Source organism: Mauremys reevesii, linkage group 2 (assembly GCF_016161935.1).
Source record: "Mauremys reevesii isolate NIE-2019 linkage group 2, ASM1616193v1, whole genome shotgun sequence".
NCBI classification, from domain to species: Eukaryota; Metazoa; Chordata; order Testudines; family Geoemydidae; genus Mauremys; species Mauremys reevesii.
Window position 1 is genome coordinate 58,615,513 of NC_052624.1, and position 16,602 is coordinate 58,632,114.

The following is a 16,602-nucleotide window of genomic DNA, read 5'->3' on the forward strand; positions in this document are numbered from 1 at the left end:
CTAGGCCTAGAGGGGAGTGCTTGTGTTGCCTGTGACCACTGGAGTTTGAATGGCTATTGTCTCTGAAAGGTTGTGCTGTTTTCTTGTGTATGCAGATTTTACCCAAAGTGATTTACTTCTGCAAGTCTAATAACCATACAACAGAATAACACAATGAAGGATGATTTCATAAATTACACAGAAAAAGAACCACCTAATCCTAGTAAGTTTTTCAGTTAGTTGTTTCTTCTTTTGAATGTTAGGCTAGTTGTTGGAAGGATGTACTCCATTGCCACGAAACTAAGCCACATTTTGAATCTTGTCTGGGAGCCATGAGGGATTTCTATGGAAAAACAGATCAGCCCTCCCATCGTCCTCCACAAATCATGCTGCTCTAGCTATTAAGCTTTCTTCTGTGGTGTCTTTACCCAGCGAGTATGGACCCTTCTTGGGGATCTGTCTGGAGGAAACAGCATTCAGAAAATATTCGTGGCTAGCACTGAATACACATATTCTCTTTTAACTTAATCACAGCACTACCTGGGCATAGCTCTGTGTGGCCTTTCTACCAGCTTAAGTGACCCTGGTGTGCCTAGTGAGTCACTCTAGTTTGAAAATAACTACGGCTCCCATCCTGCGAGCATTTATGCACATGAGTAGTCCCATTGGGTTTCAGTGTGGCCGCTCACATGCCTAAAGTTATTTACATGCATCAGCAATGGGGTCTAAGTGTGCAAGTGCTCCACTATGCATCTGAAGAAGTGAGGATTTTTACCCATGAAAGCTTATGCCCAAATAAATCTGTTAGTCTTTAAGGTGCCACCAGACTCCCTGTTGTATTTGTGGATACAGACTAACATGGCTACCCCTTGATATATGCTCCAGTATGTGAGTCAGGAACCAGTTAACTGCATTTGAGTTGTTATATAATCAAAACAAACATAATAGTGTCCTATAAGTCTATACAAACACGTTCTTAAAAACTAGTGATGGAAAACACAGTAGTTACAGTTCAGGTTGAGATAGGATAGATAGCTGGTGTGTTGTGACCATCTTTTATCCTTTAGTTCACAGTCACCTCACTATTCTATTGTCATTCCTCTGTCTGTTTCTTTCATCCACTTGTTATTTCTCATCTTATTCCTTAATTATAAACTCTTTTGGGTGGAGATCCTCTTTTTTTGCTTGTGTTTGTGCAGCCATAGCACAGTAGGGTTGAGGCCAGTAGGTAACACTGAAACACCAACAAATACTAAGATGCCTGTTCCACTCTAAGGCTCCAATCCTGCAAAGACAAAGGCCTGGTCTACACCTAAAAGTTAGGTCCACCTAGCTACATTTCTCAGAGGTGTGAAAAATTCATGCTCTTGCGAGACATAGGTAAGCCGACCTAAGCCCCAGTGTAGGCACCATTAGGTTGACAGAAGAACTCTTCCAGCAACGTAGCAGGTGGATTCACTAATCCCTTCCGCCATTGTAGTAAGTGTATATGCTACAGAGAGCATAGCTTCAGCTGTGCCACTGCAGCACTTCTAGTGTAGACACACACTTAGGCATTCCCTCAGTTTTTGCAAGACTGAGGCCCAAATTAATCTTTAATGACTTCCCTTAAAATTAGTTTTTGGGCTGAAAATGATCTTTGTTCTCAGCTTGGATATGATTTTTGGGGAGGAAAATATTGAAAGTTATGAGCTGTTTCAAGAGCATGAGAAAAATGTACGTTTTCTGCTTTAAAAAAATCAACCGTTTTGGTGCGCCGATACAAGAGACAAGCCAAGAAGCGCCGAGTAGACACTGAATAGGACTAAACTATGTACATAATATTTTTTTGCTTTTTGTTTCATAATAAATTTTAGTTATATAACCCTTTTGCTGATTTTTAAAGTGTTACATAAACAGGACAGGTGAAATATTATCATGTAAAGCAACCATAAACACATGAAAAGACCTAGGTTTACAATTTATGATTAAAACTCTACTATCTACACAATATACATAGACATAAAATGTAAAAACTTAAATATCTTAGAAACAGTAGCCAATCAGTTGTTTTAATTGTCATATTTGAATTCAGCACATCAAAATACATAATAAATAGCACATTTTATCTCTGAAGCAGACGACTTCTCAAAAATTGTAGACCAGTGTAATTCAGAAAGGGATGTAATGTGCTTCATAAGAAGCTGACTTAAAAGACCTTACTATTTGTGAAAGCAAAACCTACTTTCCCCTCCACAGAATCTGCAAGTAAAGGCTATGACAATCCTGCTTTCCAACATGATGAAAAACCTGAGCAAAATGACCAGTTACAGAAGAACAAGAAAAAGTAGGGGTTCCTTGATCTTAATACGCTGTTACATTTCTTGCCCTGCCTTTCAAGAAAGGGTCTGGATTAATTTTGCATTAATCTCTTTAGAAAGAAAAATGAGGAGTCAAAGGAAAAGATGGTTGGCATTTTGAAATTGGTTAGTGCATAGTTTATTGGTTTGATTTATATTTTTCATTGTTCCTTTTCTTTGCCTGTTGTACATTTTGGTAACAGACTAATATGCAACCACAACACTGCATTTCAGAAGAGAAGAAAGAGGTCTGTGCAAAATTTAGTATTGCCGTACAGCCATTTTTGTGTGTTGATCTCAGGCTTCCCTCATTAAAAATACGGCCTGTTGTGCAAAGTTCCCCCCGCAGCTAACTGCCAGTGCTTGACGATGTTTCAGCACTAGCACCATGACGGAGTGAAATTCACCCATGTTAAGGACTGAAGTGAAGCATGTGCGGTAAGTAGGGCCTTGCCCTGAGTCTCTCAACTGGAGATAATTTTATCATTCGTGCATAATGTCTCATGAATTATCCAGGGAAACAAGGGCTGTGTTTTTCTTAAATGTGATAACTGCTACGTACCCATTTCTATTGGTAGGCAGCAGCCAAATGTTTGTCAACTACCTGTTCTTGTTTACATTTTCAATGCACTGAGTAAATATGGGATGTAGTAGAATGCACCCAGGGAGGCAGTGAGTTGCACAGGTGATGTTAGATACATTCTTTTTTCTGCGGATTAGGAGATTCATCCTGCCAACATGTCCTAAGTCCCTCAATAAAAACTGGCCTAAAACTGTGTGTAAGCTTTTTCAAAGTGCATCCCAAGTGTTGTGTTTGCCTTCACAGTATCTAATTCATTGCTTCATAAAGTGCTTTGGGATACCCAAATTGTGACTGGTGCTATGTAAAAACAAATCCTATTCTGTGTGTCTTAGTAGGATATTGTCACAATTATGTGAATTTGTCAACCTGCAATTAATTCCTTTTTCTTTATATTCATGTAGTTTGCGTATGCCGATTGGCTGGATATCATTTTGATGATAATAGGCTTGATTGCAGCTGTTGCAAATGGAACAGGGCTGCCACTTATTATCGTTGTCACTGGAGAGATGACAAACAGCTTTGTGACGATTGGCCAAGAAGTAAATGCATCTTCAGGTAAATAAAGTTTGTTCAACTTCTGAAAATATTTGTTAGGGTCTCTTATTTACTGGATTGGCAGAGGTTCAGGATGGAGTGCTGCTGTGATGTTAAAAGCTACGAAAAGCTTAGTGAATTCTGAGCAGTCCTTCCCTTTTACCCTGCTGTGTAGTACAGTAGCAAACTAGACTCTTGATAAATTATAGAGCAGTACATTTGGTAACTGTAAAACGATTTACTACTTTCTATAGCTTGTAGTTAATCCATGGAATTCACTGTTCCACTAGGTCACCAAATCAAGATCTGTGATTGGACTTTTAAAACAACAAAATAGGACCATTAATTCTATTTTTCCTCTATATGAGCTAAGCTTATGATAAGGGCAATCATAACTTACCCTAAAATATATGTGCTGACACCTGGAAGGGGTCTGCTATTTCTCCCAGGTCTGAACGGTTTTGCACAGTTGGTTAGGTGCATTATTAGTGGAATTTACACTTTTTGCAGGCAGCCAGCAAAAGGCTGAGCTACCACTTGGACCCACTTGGGCCCAGTTTTGAGACTTGGGTGGAACCTAAGTGGTGCATAAAAGTCGGCCTTATGGTGTCTGCATGGATGAATTTTGCCTTGTGTGAGGTAGAAGGGGGAGTTATCAATTTCTGAAAATCAGATATTGGCCACTGTTGGAATCTGAAGGCCAGATCAGATGAAGCTATGATCTGGCCGGTGCCCTTTGACGTAGTGAGCTAAATCCATGACATCACTCTACAGTACCCCTCTGAGCTGACTCAGAAGTTTGCCCTGTTTGACCCTCCACTAGAAGGATGATGGACACCATGAAAGTTATAAATCTACAGGGCTGTTTCAGGGAGTATAGTGTCATGCAAAACACCCATACAATTATGGCCTAAAACCGCCATGATTTGTTTTATGCCTGTTCTAATAAAATTGAATAATTTTCTTTGTTACAGTTAATCTTTCAGCTGTGATGAATAGTAGCTCTACTTGCCCAGCAATGCCAGGTTTGGATATAGAAGCTGAAATGACCAGGTAAGAACCTCTGCAATTATTTTCATAAGAATAGCACAGTGTAGTTTCTATATTTGTTTTGTCCATTAGACTGTAAGCCAAATTTGTCCCTCAATTACATCCCATTGGCTTCAGCAGGGTTGAATGTGACCTGATGCATCTAACGTATCTTGCAAGATGCAATTGACATTATGGACTTTTACTATTTAACTACAGGTTTGCCTCCTACTATGCGGGTATTGCCTTTGCTGTAGTGATACTGAGCACCATCCAAGTCTGGACACTTCTGACCTCAGCTGCAAGACAGACAGCAAGAATCCGACAAAAGTTTTTTTTCGCCATACTTCACCAGGAGATGGCTTGGTTTGATACCAGCCAGATTGGAACGTTGAACACCCGACTGACGGAGTGAGAAAGCTCTATTTATCTATGTACCAGAAACCTGAGTCTGATGTTTACCTTTATAGAATTAGCTACAGGGAATTTCCAGGAAACCTTTTTAACTAAGACCCAAAATATTTCTCCTATCTGAGGGAGGAATTTGTTACCATTTTTCACTTCACTTTCAGGGTTTCAGTGACATTTCCATTGCGAGGGCGTATGCCATGAAATGCAATATCTTACTTCTCTGACATTGGTTTTGTAGTGTCTATGAGCTATTTTGCAAACTACTGTAGATAAACAGCTCTGCTGTCTCCAGCTAGTTTACAAACACTGAAAACCCTGACATTGTATGAAATGAAACTGCACTGATAGTTATGTGCACTGTGTTATCATTTTGAACCTGATCCAAAACCAATTAAAATCCTTAGGAATCTTTGGATCAGATCCCTTGTGCAGGGATTCAGGGGAAGGTATGATCAGAGTTTCTCCAGATTTAATTTTAGCAGGAGGGATATGCCCAGTTTTCGTAAGATGTGAATCCTGAAGGGAATGAGAGAGGCTTGAATTTCACCAATCCTAGTTCCCACATCTGTAAATAGCAAGAGAAAATTAGCATGACACACAATGATTTTCCAAATAATAATTTACTAACACTGAACTTCTCACTGTATAGGATGGAAAAAGGAGATATTTCTTGCCTCAAAGATCTTAAAATCTAATAACAAAATTGAAGAAGATCGGATACATAGGGGAACTTAGAGGAAAATGTAATGTAAAGGTTTTGGGGTGATTTTTTTAATGGATTATTCCTTTTGGATACTGCATAAATGAATTGGGTCACGTGTGAATGAGCAGGGGTAGCAATGGCAGAAGTCTATCTAGAGGTTACATCACAGAAAATGAGTTGTGATCTGCTAGTTCCTAGCCCCACAAAGAGCCATTGCTGCTGTTCAGTATCCACGTCCAAAATTCCTACCACCCAATGATTTGAACAGTTAAACTTCTGACAAGCTTCTCTCCAGCAAAAGAGAAAAATGTGTGAGGAGGAGGCATTCATCAAAGTTAACAAATCTCTTTTTTTAATTAACAGTGACATTAACACCATCCACGAAGGCATCGGAGACAAGATCTGTATATTTGTACAATTCTTTTCCACATTTCTGACAGGGATTGTTATAGGATTTGTCTACGGATGGAAACTGACTTTGGTGATTTTGTCAGTTAGCCCTCTCCTTGCTGCAGCAGCAGCAGTTGGATCATTTGTAAGTGCTGAGGAAAAACAAATAAGAATTTTACCTCTAAAAACAGATTAAGAGGGAGTGAGCCCCCAAAGCAACATGACCCCAAAGTTTGGAGAGCATGGAGAGCAGCCCTTCTCCTGCTCCACTGGCTCTTGCCCCAAAATTTGCAGAGCTCTGTCTACACTGAGCATCAGCGGGCAGGCATTCGCATGCCATGGAGGCCTGGACTGCGTCCAGTCACCACCACTCACCACATGGGAAGAGGATGATCTGCATCTATCAACTGTGACCACATTAGTAGATATTGCTTGTAATGCTCAGAAAAATTTACAAAGTGTTTCCATTTTTAGATTGTATTTTGTTTTCGCTCCCCTTTTCCCCCACCCAAGCACTGAAAATGGTGGAGGAAGAAACAGGATTATGACCTGTAATTAAGATAGCTAAGTTATTTACATGGCCTCCATTACTGTAGTTTCTGAGTGCCACACAAGCTTCATTGTGTTTAGCCTCACAACACCATGCAAGAGAGGGGATTCTCATGTTACACATGGAGAAGTGAAAAATGGAGAAAAGTTACTTACCCTAAGTTGCCCAGGAAAACTGTGTTGGAGTGGGGACTTGAACCCAGGTCTCCTTAATTCTAGGCTCTTTTGCTAAGTGCTTGATCACCCTTTGTATCAGTACATAATTTACACCACTTAAATAGATTTTCATAAAATACTTTCCCCTTCCCCCTACCCTCCCAATTTCCAGTTCCTGGCATCATTCACTACAAAAGAGCTGACTGCTTACGCTAGAGCAGGAGCTGTGGCGGAAGAAATTTTGACTGCTATCAGAACAGTCGTTGCTTTCAATGGACAGACGAAGGCATTAGCAAAGTGAGGGTTTTTTTTAACTAATTATTGATTGTACATAATATTTGGGAAAGTGATGGGCTTATTTAAAAAAAAATCGAAGATGATCGGTCAGTTTATCCCCCAGATAGCTGAGAAGTTCAGTTGAAGATAAATATGAGCATATGGAAGGAGATGTTTTCTGTCACTCATGAATATTTGCAATCACTCAATTGACCTACATTATGGAGGGGCATTGTAAGGTCCAATTTCCCTCTGACACTAACCTGAAGTTGAATTTGGAAGCTGAGGCTACAGAAAATGCAATCTTCTCTAAGGCTCCAGTTCAACAAAGCACTTATGCAAATACTTTAAGCACATGCACACGCACACTGAAATCATCGATTAAAGTGTTTACAGTTAAGTTCATGCTTTACTGGATCATGAGCTTAGGTAAGATTCCCTATCACTTTCCTATGTCATCGACTTCAAGCGGGCTACCCACATGCTTAAAGTTAAGTACGTGCTTAGTGCTTTGCAAATAATCCTCCTCTTGATCTAATCTGAACAGCACCAATGTTATCTGAGCAGTTTATGTGGAAAAAATTAATTGCACATCATTTTAGGACCCCTTCACTACTGCGTAAACTGTGCCATTCATTTTGGGCCTTCCCACTTTTGGTCAGGGCATTTTTGTACATGATATATGTGTCGAGAGGGTTCCTACAAAGCTGCTCAGCCTGTTATTGAACAATAAAATGATATGCATGTCCTCCTGAAACGTTCTGAGAACATTGCTGGGCTAAACGGTGCTTTCTGTAATGCCCTTGAGAAGCTAAAGGGGATTAGATAGCTAATGAGTGAACAGAAGCTGTTATTGATTGATGGAAAACCATAAGCTTGTAAAGGAATCGCAAGCAAAAAGAGAATATTTTTTTTCATTAACTAACTGTTAATCTTTGTCCTTGTCTCACAGGGGTTAATTAGCATAATATGGTGCTTAATTTGTATTTGATTGCTTGCTATGGGCATATGTCTTGGTAATTTAGCTTCTGAGAATAGTTCCTGGCTTCCAATAGCATTCAGCAGGAGAGAACTACTGCCAGGTTGTGGAGTCAAAGGGGATTCTGGCTTCTGTTTACTTGTTTGGTTTTATCTAAAGCACTTTTTCTTCAAAAATTGAGTGAGCACTAACTCTTCCCTTTGCGAGCTGATATTCATAGAATCCTAGAAATGTAGGGCTGGAAGGGACCTTGAGAGATCATCAATTCCAGCCCCCTGCACTGAGGCAGGGTCAAGCATAGGCGGCAGGTTTGTATAATTTTTGGTTGGGCCCAAAATGGTGGTGCCGCCCCGCTCCCGCCCTGTAAGCCGATATAAAATGAAGCTACAACGCGTCAGTGCCACAAGATTACAAGGGTCAATTAAAAGTGGGAAGTCAGAAGCAGCACTTGCCTACTTCAATATACAGTATTATATTTTGTTGCACCTGTTGTGATGAAGTGGGAATGTTCTTAATATTTTCTCTGAATACTGTGTGGGTGCCTCAGTTTCCCCTGCAAGATGCCAACTGAAGGTGTTAGGGACAAAGAGATCAGGTGGCCTCCTTGTCTGGAAGAGACACAGAGGCCAGGGGAGGGAGTGTCAGTTTGGAGCTGGCTGGGGAAATGGGGAGAGACCCAGAACTTGGTTCTGGGCTCCCCACCCCCAAAGATGGACCTGACAGAGGGGTTCTGTTTTCTGTACCAACAAGCTCTGTTTAAACTGTGTTCCCGTCATCTAATAAACCTTCTGTTTTACTGTCTGGCTGAGAGTCACATCTGACTGCGGAGTTGGGGTGCAGGGACCTCTGGTTGCCCCAGGACCCGCCTGGACAGACTCGCTGTGGAAAGTGCATGATGTGGAAGGGCAAGCTGAATGCTCCGAGGTCAGACCCAGGAAGGTGTAAGCTTCTTGCCCTGGAGACAGTCTGCTCAGAGAGAGGAGGCTCCCCCAGAGTCCTGACTGGCTTTGTATGGAGTTGTTCCAAAGCATCACAGCATCCCCTTCCACACCATGCACTTCCCAGAAGTCCGCACAGGCACTGACACTCCCTCCTCCGGCCTTTGTCTCTTTTCCAGGCAGTAGGAGGCCACCCGATCTCTCTGTTCTCCAACACCTTCAGTTGGCACCTTGCAGGGGAAACTGATTTGAGAGAAATGAAGTAAAAGCTGCCCAAACCGAGCTTGAGCACTCCTGAATTTTGAGGTGTTCAAATCTGGAAGGCAGGTGCTGGGGGTGGGAGAGGGCTGTGGGCTCCATGGGGGAGCATGGCAGCAACTATCTGGAGCTGCACGGAGCCAGACATGCTGGTCTGAGTGGCACAGTAAGCGGTTTGGGGGTTGGAGAAGGGGTAGGGGGTTCCGGGGGGCAGTCACGGGACCCGGCGCCGGGGGGGTTGGATGGGGCAGACGTTCGGAGGGGCAGTCAGGGGATAGGCAGCAATTGGATGGGCATGGGAGTCCAGGAGGTTTATCAGGGGACAGGTAGGGGGTGGGGTCCTGGGGAAGTGGGGTGGGGTCTCAGGAGGGGGCAGTTGGGGCCCAAGCGAAGGGCGGCGTAGAGAGGGGCGGGGGTCCCGAGGGGCAGGGGGGGGCCGGGGTCGGGGGGGGGGGTCTTCGGGGGGCGCGGACCAGTGGTGCTTAGATAGGGGGTGGGGGTCCTGGGGGGCAGTTGGGACAGGGATCTGGGGAGGGGGCAATCAGCGGCCAGGGGCTGGGATTCAAAGGGCTCTGGGCTCCCTGCCACTGCGGGCAGCGCAGAGCCCTCTGACTCCCGGCTGCGGCTGAGATTTAAAGGGCTCTGGGCTCCCCGTGGCTGCCGGCAGCCCAGAGCCCTCTGACTCCCGGCTGCGGCTGAGATTTAAAGGGCTCTGGGCTCCCCGTGGTTGCAGGGAGCCCAGAGCCCTCTGACTCCCAGCTGTGGCTGAGATTTAAAAAGCTCTGGGCTCCCTGCTCCTGCAGGCAGCCCAAAGCCCTCTGACTCCCGGCTGCGGCTGGGATTCAAAGGGCTCTGGGCTCCCCGGCTGCCGGCAGCGCAGAGCCCTCTGACTCCCGGCCGCGGCTGGGATTTAAAAGGCTCTGGGCTCCCCGCGGTTGCAGGCAGCCCAGAGCCCTCTGACTCTCCTGCGCTCCAAGCAGGCGAGAAACCTAGCTCCAAATATTGGTGGAGCAGAGCCCCCGATTGTCAATATTCCTGGGGCTTTAGCCCCACGAGCCCATATAAGTTGGCGCCCATGGGGTCACGTATAGCTAGGCCATCTCTGATAGGTGTTTGTCTAACCAGTTCTGAAAAACCTCCAATGATGGGGATTCCACAACCTTCCTCGGTAACACATTCCAGTACTTAACTATCCTAATCGTTAGACAGCTTTTCCTAATATCTAACCTAAACCTCCCTTGCTGCAGATTACCCTGATTATTTCTTGTCCTGTCTTCTGTGGATATGGAGAACAACCGATCACCGTCCTCTCTGTAACGCTCCTTAGCATATTTGAAGACTGTTAGCCAGGTCCCACTTAGTCTTCAATTTTCAAGACCAACATGCCCAGTTCTTTTAACCTTTCTTCAGGTTTTCTAAACTTTTTATAATTTTTGTTGGTCTCTTCTAGACTTTCTCTAGTTTGTCCACACCTTTCCTAAACCGATACACTACTCTGGCAGAGGCCTCACCAAAGACAAGTAGAGTGGAACAATTGCCTCCCATGTCTTAAATACGATGCTCCCCTGAAAGCACCCAGAATATTATCTTTTTCACAACTACATTATGTTGTTGGTTCATATTCAATTTGTGATGTACTTGAATTCCCAAATCCTTGTCTGCAATACTACTGCGTAACCAGTTATTCCCCATTTTGTATTTACACATTTGATTTTTCTTTCCCAAGTGTAGTACTTTGCAGTTTTCTTTATTGACGTTCATGTTGTTGATTTCAGGCCAATTTTTCCAATATTACATAAGAATGGGTCAGACCAGTGTCCAGTGCCAGATATTACAGAGTAAATCAACAGAACAGGGCAATTTTTGAGTGATCCATCCCATCATCTAGTCCCAGATTCTGTCACTCAGATGTTTAGGGGCATCCACACCATAGGGTTCCACCCCTGACCATCTTGGCAAATAGCCATTGATGGACCTAGCCTCCATGAGCTCATTTAATTCTTTTTTGACCCAGTTATACTTTTGGCCTGGCAATGAGTTGTTGACTACATTATGTGAAGAAGTACTTCATTTTGTAAGTTTTAAACCTACTACCTATTATTTTCATTGGGTGACCCCTGGTTCTTATGTTACATGAAAGGGTAAATAAGAGTTTCCTATTCACCTTCTCTTCATTCATTTTCTAGACCTCTATCATATCCTCTCTTAGTCATCTCTTTTCTAAGATAACAGTCCAGTCTTTTTAATCTCTCCTCAGGTGGAAGTTGTTCCAAACCCCTAATAATTTTGTTGCCCTTCTCTGTACCTTTTCTAATTCTAATATATCTTATTTGAGATGGAGCAACCAGAACTGCACACATTATCTGAGGTGTGGGCATATCATGGATTTACACAGTGGCATTATGATATTTTCTGTCTTATTAGCAATCCCTTTCCTAATGGTTCCTAACATTCTGTTAGCTTTTTTTGACATCTGCTTCACACTGAGCAAATGTTTTCAGAGAATTGTCCATGATGTTTACAAGATCTTTCTTAAGTGGTAGCAGTTAAATTAGACCCCGTCATTTTTTTTGTATAGTTGGGATTGTTTTCCAATATGCCTTACTTTGCATTTATCAACATTGAATTTCATCTGCCATTTTGTTGCCCAGTCACTCAGTTTTGTGAGATGCCTTTGTAGCTCTTTACAGTCAGCTCTGGACTTAACTATGTTGAATAATTTTGTATCATCTTCAATATTTGCCACCTCATTGTTCACCCTCTTTTTTCATATAATTTATGAATATGTGAACAGCACAGGTCTCTGTACAGGGTCCCCAAAGGATCTATAATTTTTCTCTCCCTGCTGTGAAAACTGACCATTTATTCCTACCCTTTGTTTCCTATCACTCTTATCCCAAGTCTTTGCTTAACAGCCTTTGGTGTGGGACCTTGTCAAAGGCTTTCTGAAAGTCCAAGTACACTATATCAACTGGATCACCCATGTCCACATGCTTGCTGAAACTCTCAAAGAATTTTTAATAGATTGGTGAGGCACAATTTCCATTTACAAAGTTGTGTTGATTGTTCCCCAACATATAATGTTTATCTGTGTACCTGATAATTCACTCAGAGCAGCCATGGGTCAGATCCTCTGTTGATGTAAAATCAATGAAGCTGTGTTGATTCACACCATCTAAGAACCTAGATAATTGATTTTTATGGCAGAAAACCCTGGAAGCATGAGAGGAAGCTAGAGAATTGAATGTCATCTGGGTACATACCAAATTTAACATTTATCATCTGTTTTCAGATATGATGTTAATCTGGAGAATGCTAGGAAAGTTGGAGTAAAAAAATCCATTACCACCTACACATCTTTGGGTTTCACAGAGTTTATTTCATTTGGAGCCTTTGCTCTTGCCTTTTGGTATGGAACCAAACTCACAGTGGAGGAGAAAGAGAATTATGACATTGGACGTGTGTTAATTGTAAGTACAGCACAGTATAGTCGATTCGCTGAGGCAAACTTTTTAAAAATGGACTGTAAATTAGAAAAAAATGCTTTGTTGTTTAAGTATTGCATCAAAGGATCCATAATTTCTACTCGGGCACAAAGTACCCATCAGACTAAATGTGTTTAATATAAATCAACAGAGATGTTGTATCTACATATTTAAGACCTCAAAGTTCCTAAACAAATATCTCATTTGGTCACTGTCATGCTGTCTGGAGTGGTTCACAACCATGAGTGCCTACCTCAGGGCAGGCTGTCAGAAAACAGGGTAGACACCCCAAACTGGTGGTGTCTTCTATAATTAGATTTCACCAAGTCAGCAACAAATCTGAATTCCTGGATCACTATACTAATCTTACAATGGAGTCACAGACAGACTCTCCAGTCTATCTTGCCACCCAGACAAACTTGACTTCATGATAAAAGGTCATTTACACCAAAAATCACACCACATTCAGGTTGCTTCCAGTCCCAGGACTAATCACTTACCCCAGATCAATTCATATCCTAGATTTTATACCAAAGACAATGCTGGTAGTAAACTAACTAAAGGTTTATTAGCTAAGAAAAGGTAATAAGAGTTATTGAGAGATTAAAGCAGATAAAATATATGTACAGATGAGTCTGTAATTTCAAATGATAGCAGAAATGTAGTGATCAGCCAGTTTCGCATAAGTCTCTCAGGGCTCAGGGAATCTCCATCTCTATGTTCATTTATTTTGCCCTGTTAGAATCTAAACAGTGCAAAGATGAAGGATTTTTCCCTGAATCCATACTCATAGTTTTCTTCTCACAGAAAACAAGCTGACAGGGTCAATACCCATGTGGGCTTTTCCTTTGATGGCAGAGCGTGAGGAATGCATTTGGAGTCTTTGACCTTTGATCATCACACACAATGACCACTTGCTTTGAAATTAACACTTTTCTGTTAAATTCTTCATTTGTATTCCACAAGACTTCTTTCTCATTTGATGGGTTATTTGCTGACAGGGGCATACACTATGTGAATGTTTGCTACAACATTATAATTGGATCCAGATAAGTGTTTTAACTAATGCATTGTTTTCAGTGCATTAACATCCCATTAGTTTTCATGAAGTTTAAACACCAAATACATTCTTATACATTTAACAATCACTTAGATCTATACTAATACACATGTGAATTGGCCTGGCTTCCAGCTATGCATCTGTAATCATTCAGTGAGGTCTGGAGCTTTGGCATGAGCTGGCACTTTGTCTGCCAGTGTCACAGCCATGTGATCATCTTTCATTTTTTTAAATCCCTGCAAGGGATTATTGTACTTTACCAAAACTTTTAGATTATTTTTCCTTTGAAAAGGAATACGGCCCTGATCCTGCAAAGACTTAGGTATGTGCATTATGCACTGTGAGTAGCCCCACCGACTTCTGATGAGAACTTGACTTCAGTGGAACTAGTCACAAGGCATAATGTTAAGTGTGCACTTTGAAGGATTGGGGCCTCAGGAGACTGTGGATTAACTCTCTTTGAGGACGCTGAGGTTTTTAATATTGCAAAGAGATGGAGAGATGTCTAATTTCACTATTTATTCTCTTAATGGGAGTTAATGAACGCAGGACCAATAAAAAAAGCTAATCCAACTGTTAAAGGGCATGTGGGTGCACACAATAGCTACATTCATCATGTCTTGTGTCAAATCCAGTGAAAGAATAAAAACTGGGGGAGCTGGAAAAATGCAGCCTGAAATCTTATATGAAGAAGAAAATCAAAACTATTTTTTTCTGGAAAAGCTCTTATGGAACCACCAGAATTACCATGATATTTAGCACTAAGGAAACTGCAGGTCTGGAGTGTACTGTACACTAGCTCCTGTTTTGTTCCCTGTAGATATTATTCTGTCTGCTCCGTGGCGCATTCTTCCTCATCCAGGGCTTCCCATACTTGGAATGTGTTGCCAGTGCTCGAGGTGCTGCCTATGAAGTGTACAAGGTCATCAGTAAGGTACTGTGAAAGACCCAGACCAGTGGGGTACAGGAGTCTGGTAGAGGGCAAATATACTGGCCATTGGATGAACAATTTTCTGTTCCCTGAGTGACCAGAGCAGGGGCTGCCCTACAGCAATCAGGAACCTGCTAGCACTAAATAAGACGAGCAAGCTAATCAAGACACCTGGAGCCAATTAAGAACCTTTTAGAATCAATTATGGCATGCAGGCTAATCAGGAGACCTGGTTTAAAAGGGACCTCCCATCAGTTAGTAGGGGTGTGTGCAAGGAGCAGGGAGTGAGAAGCTGTGCTGCTGGAGGACAGGGCCGGTGCAACCATTTAGGTGACCTAGGCAGTTGCCTAGGGCGCTAGGATTTGGGGGGAGGCATGTTCTTCAGCAGCGATCGCGGCGGCCAGATCTTCGGACGCCCTGGTCGCCGCCAGCATTTAGGCAGAGGGAGCTGGGGCAGAGGAGCATGGGAAGGCTGCAGCAAGTAAGGGGGGGAGGGCATGCAGGGGAACTCCCTGCCCCAGCTCACCCCTGCCCCGCCTCCTCCCCGAGCACGCTGTGGCTGCTTCATTTCTCCCCAGAGCCAGCTCCAGGCACTAGCATTCCAAGCTGGTGCTTGGGGCGGCATTCTGCAAGGGGCGGCAATCCCTGTTGTTTTGCCCCCAAGTAGCGCGCCAAATTGCCGCTGCGGACGGCGGGGGAAGTCCGTGTGCCATTAGGGTGGCATGTGCGTTTCCGCGATGGCGGCAATTCGGCAGCAGCTTCTATGTTTACCTGTCCGCTGCAGCTTCAGCTAAACATAGAAGCTGCCGCCGAATTGCCACCGCCACAGAAACGCGCCTGCCGCCCTAAGGGCACACAGACTGCCCCGCCCGCCCATGGCGGCAATTTGGCGCGCTGCTTGGAGCGGCAAAAACTGTAGAGCCGGCCCTGCTTTTCCCACCTCCCAGGCTTGCGGCGCCTAAGCTGATTGGTGCCGCAAGCCTGGGAGGTGGGAGAAGTGAAGCAGCGACGGCGTGCTCGGGGAGGAGGCAGAGCAGGGGTGAGCTGGGGTGGGGGGTGCCTCAGGGCAGAGAGTGGGGGGTGGGGAGCTGCCACGGGGGGCGCGCCTCAAGGCAGAGGCGGGGAGCTGCCGCTGGGGGGCTCCTCAGGGCAGGGGCTCGGGGACAGAGGAGGGTGCAAGGTGGAAGTTTTGCCTAGGGCACCAAACATCCTTGCCCCGGCCCTGCTGAAGGAGTGAAGAGTTCAAGCATGATCAGGCTTCAGGAGGAAGATCCTGCAGTGAGGATAAAGAAGGTGCTGGGGAAGGCCATGAGGAAGTAGCCGAGGGAGTTGTGCTATCACGCAGCTGATACAGGGAACATTGTAGACAGCTGCTATCCACAGGGCCCTGGGCTGGAACCTGGTGTAGAGGTTGGGCCTGGGTTTCCCCCATTCCCCCAACTCCTGATCGGACACAGGAGGAGTTGACTTGGTCTGTGAGAAACACCAGAAGGGAAGGTCTGAATTGAAAAGGGATCTGGCCTGTCCCCAAGCCACTACGTTTCCCCCATGCTGGCCTGTGGTGAGGTTAGCTGAGCGGATGGCAGGTTTGAGCACTAGCAAAAGTAGCCAAACTGAGGGCTGCCATGAATCTCTGAGGCAAGCAAACCCACCTATAAGTGCAGGACCCACCAAGGCAGACGAGGAACTTTGTTCAGGTACTTAATGTCACTTTTCTAGCAGTCTGAAATTTCTGATTTATTTCTCAAAACATTCAAAAAGTGGATGAACTGCGTAGACTCAGACCACTGAAAACAAAAGTAAGACGACATTTCTCTTCATATTAAGGAGACATGGGCCCTAACCAAATCCCTAAATGAGCTTATTGCAAACTTGGGGGAAATTGAGATCTATAGCTCAACTTTACAGATTGGGGCCCTTGTTCCTGTTAGGTTTGTCCCACTCCCTCATTCATTTATTTTTTAGAGTAAGTGGTGAAGAGCTAAGTGAAATGACATTGCTC

General features: G+C 43.7%; 1 protein-coding gene across 1 annotated transcript in view; it reads left to right on the forward strand.

Annotated features, from left to right (window-relative positions):
- Positions 1–16,602, forward strand: part of LOC120398546 (ATP-dependent translocase ABCB1-like) — an 81,962-nt gene that overhangs the window by 9,927 nt on the left and 55,433 nt on the right. The window contains exons 2-11 of the mRNA XM_039526058.1: positions 96–202; positions 2,218–2,305; positions 2,396–2,444; positions 3,303–3,456; positions 4,410–4,488; positions 4,684–4,875; positions 5,942–6,113; positions 6,846–6,970; positions 12,417–12,594; positions 14,490–14,603. Of these exons, the coding sequence (XP_039381992.1) occupies positions 154–202; positions 2,218–2,305; positions 2,396–2,444; positions 3,303–3,456; positions 4,410–4,488; positions 4,684–4,875; positions 5,942–6,113; positions 6,846–6,970; positions 12,417–12,594; positions 14,490–14,603 (1,200 nt within the window). The 5' untranslated portion in view covers positions 96–153. The remainder of the gene's footprint in view (positions 1–95; positions 203–2,217; positions 2,306–2,395; positions 2,445–3,302; positions 3,457–4,409; positions 4,489–4,683; positions 4,876–5,941; positions 6,114–6,845; positions 6,971–12,416; positions 12,595–14,489; positions 14,604–16,602) is intronic.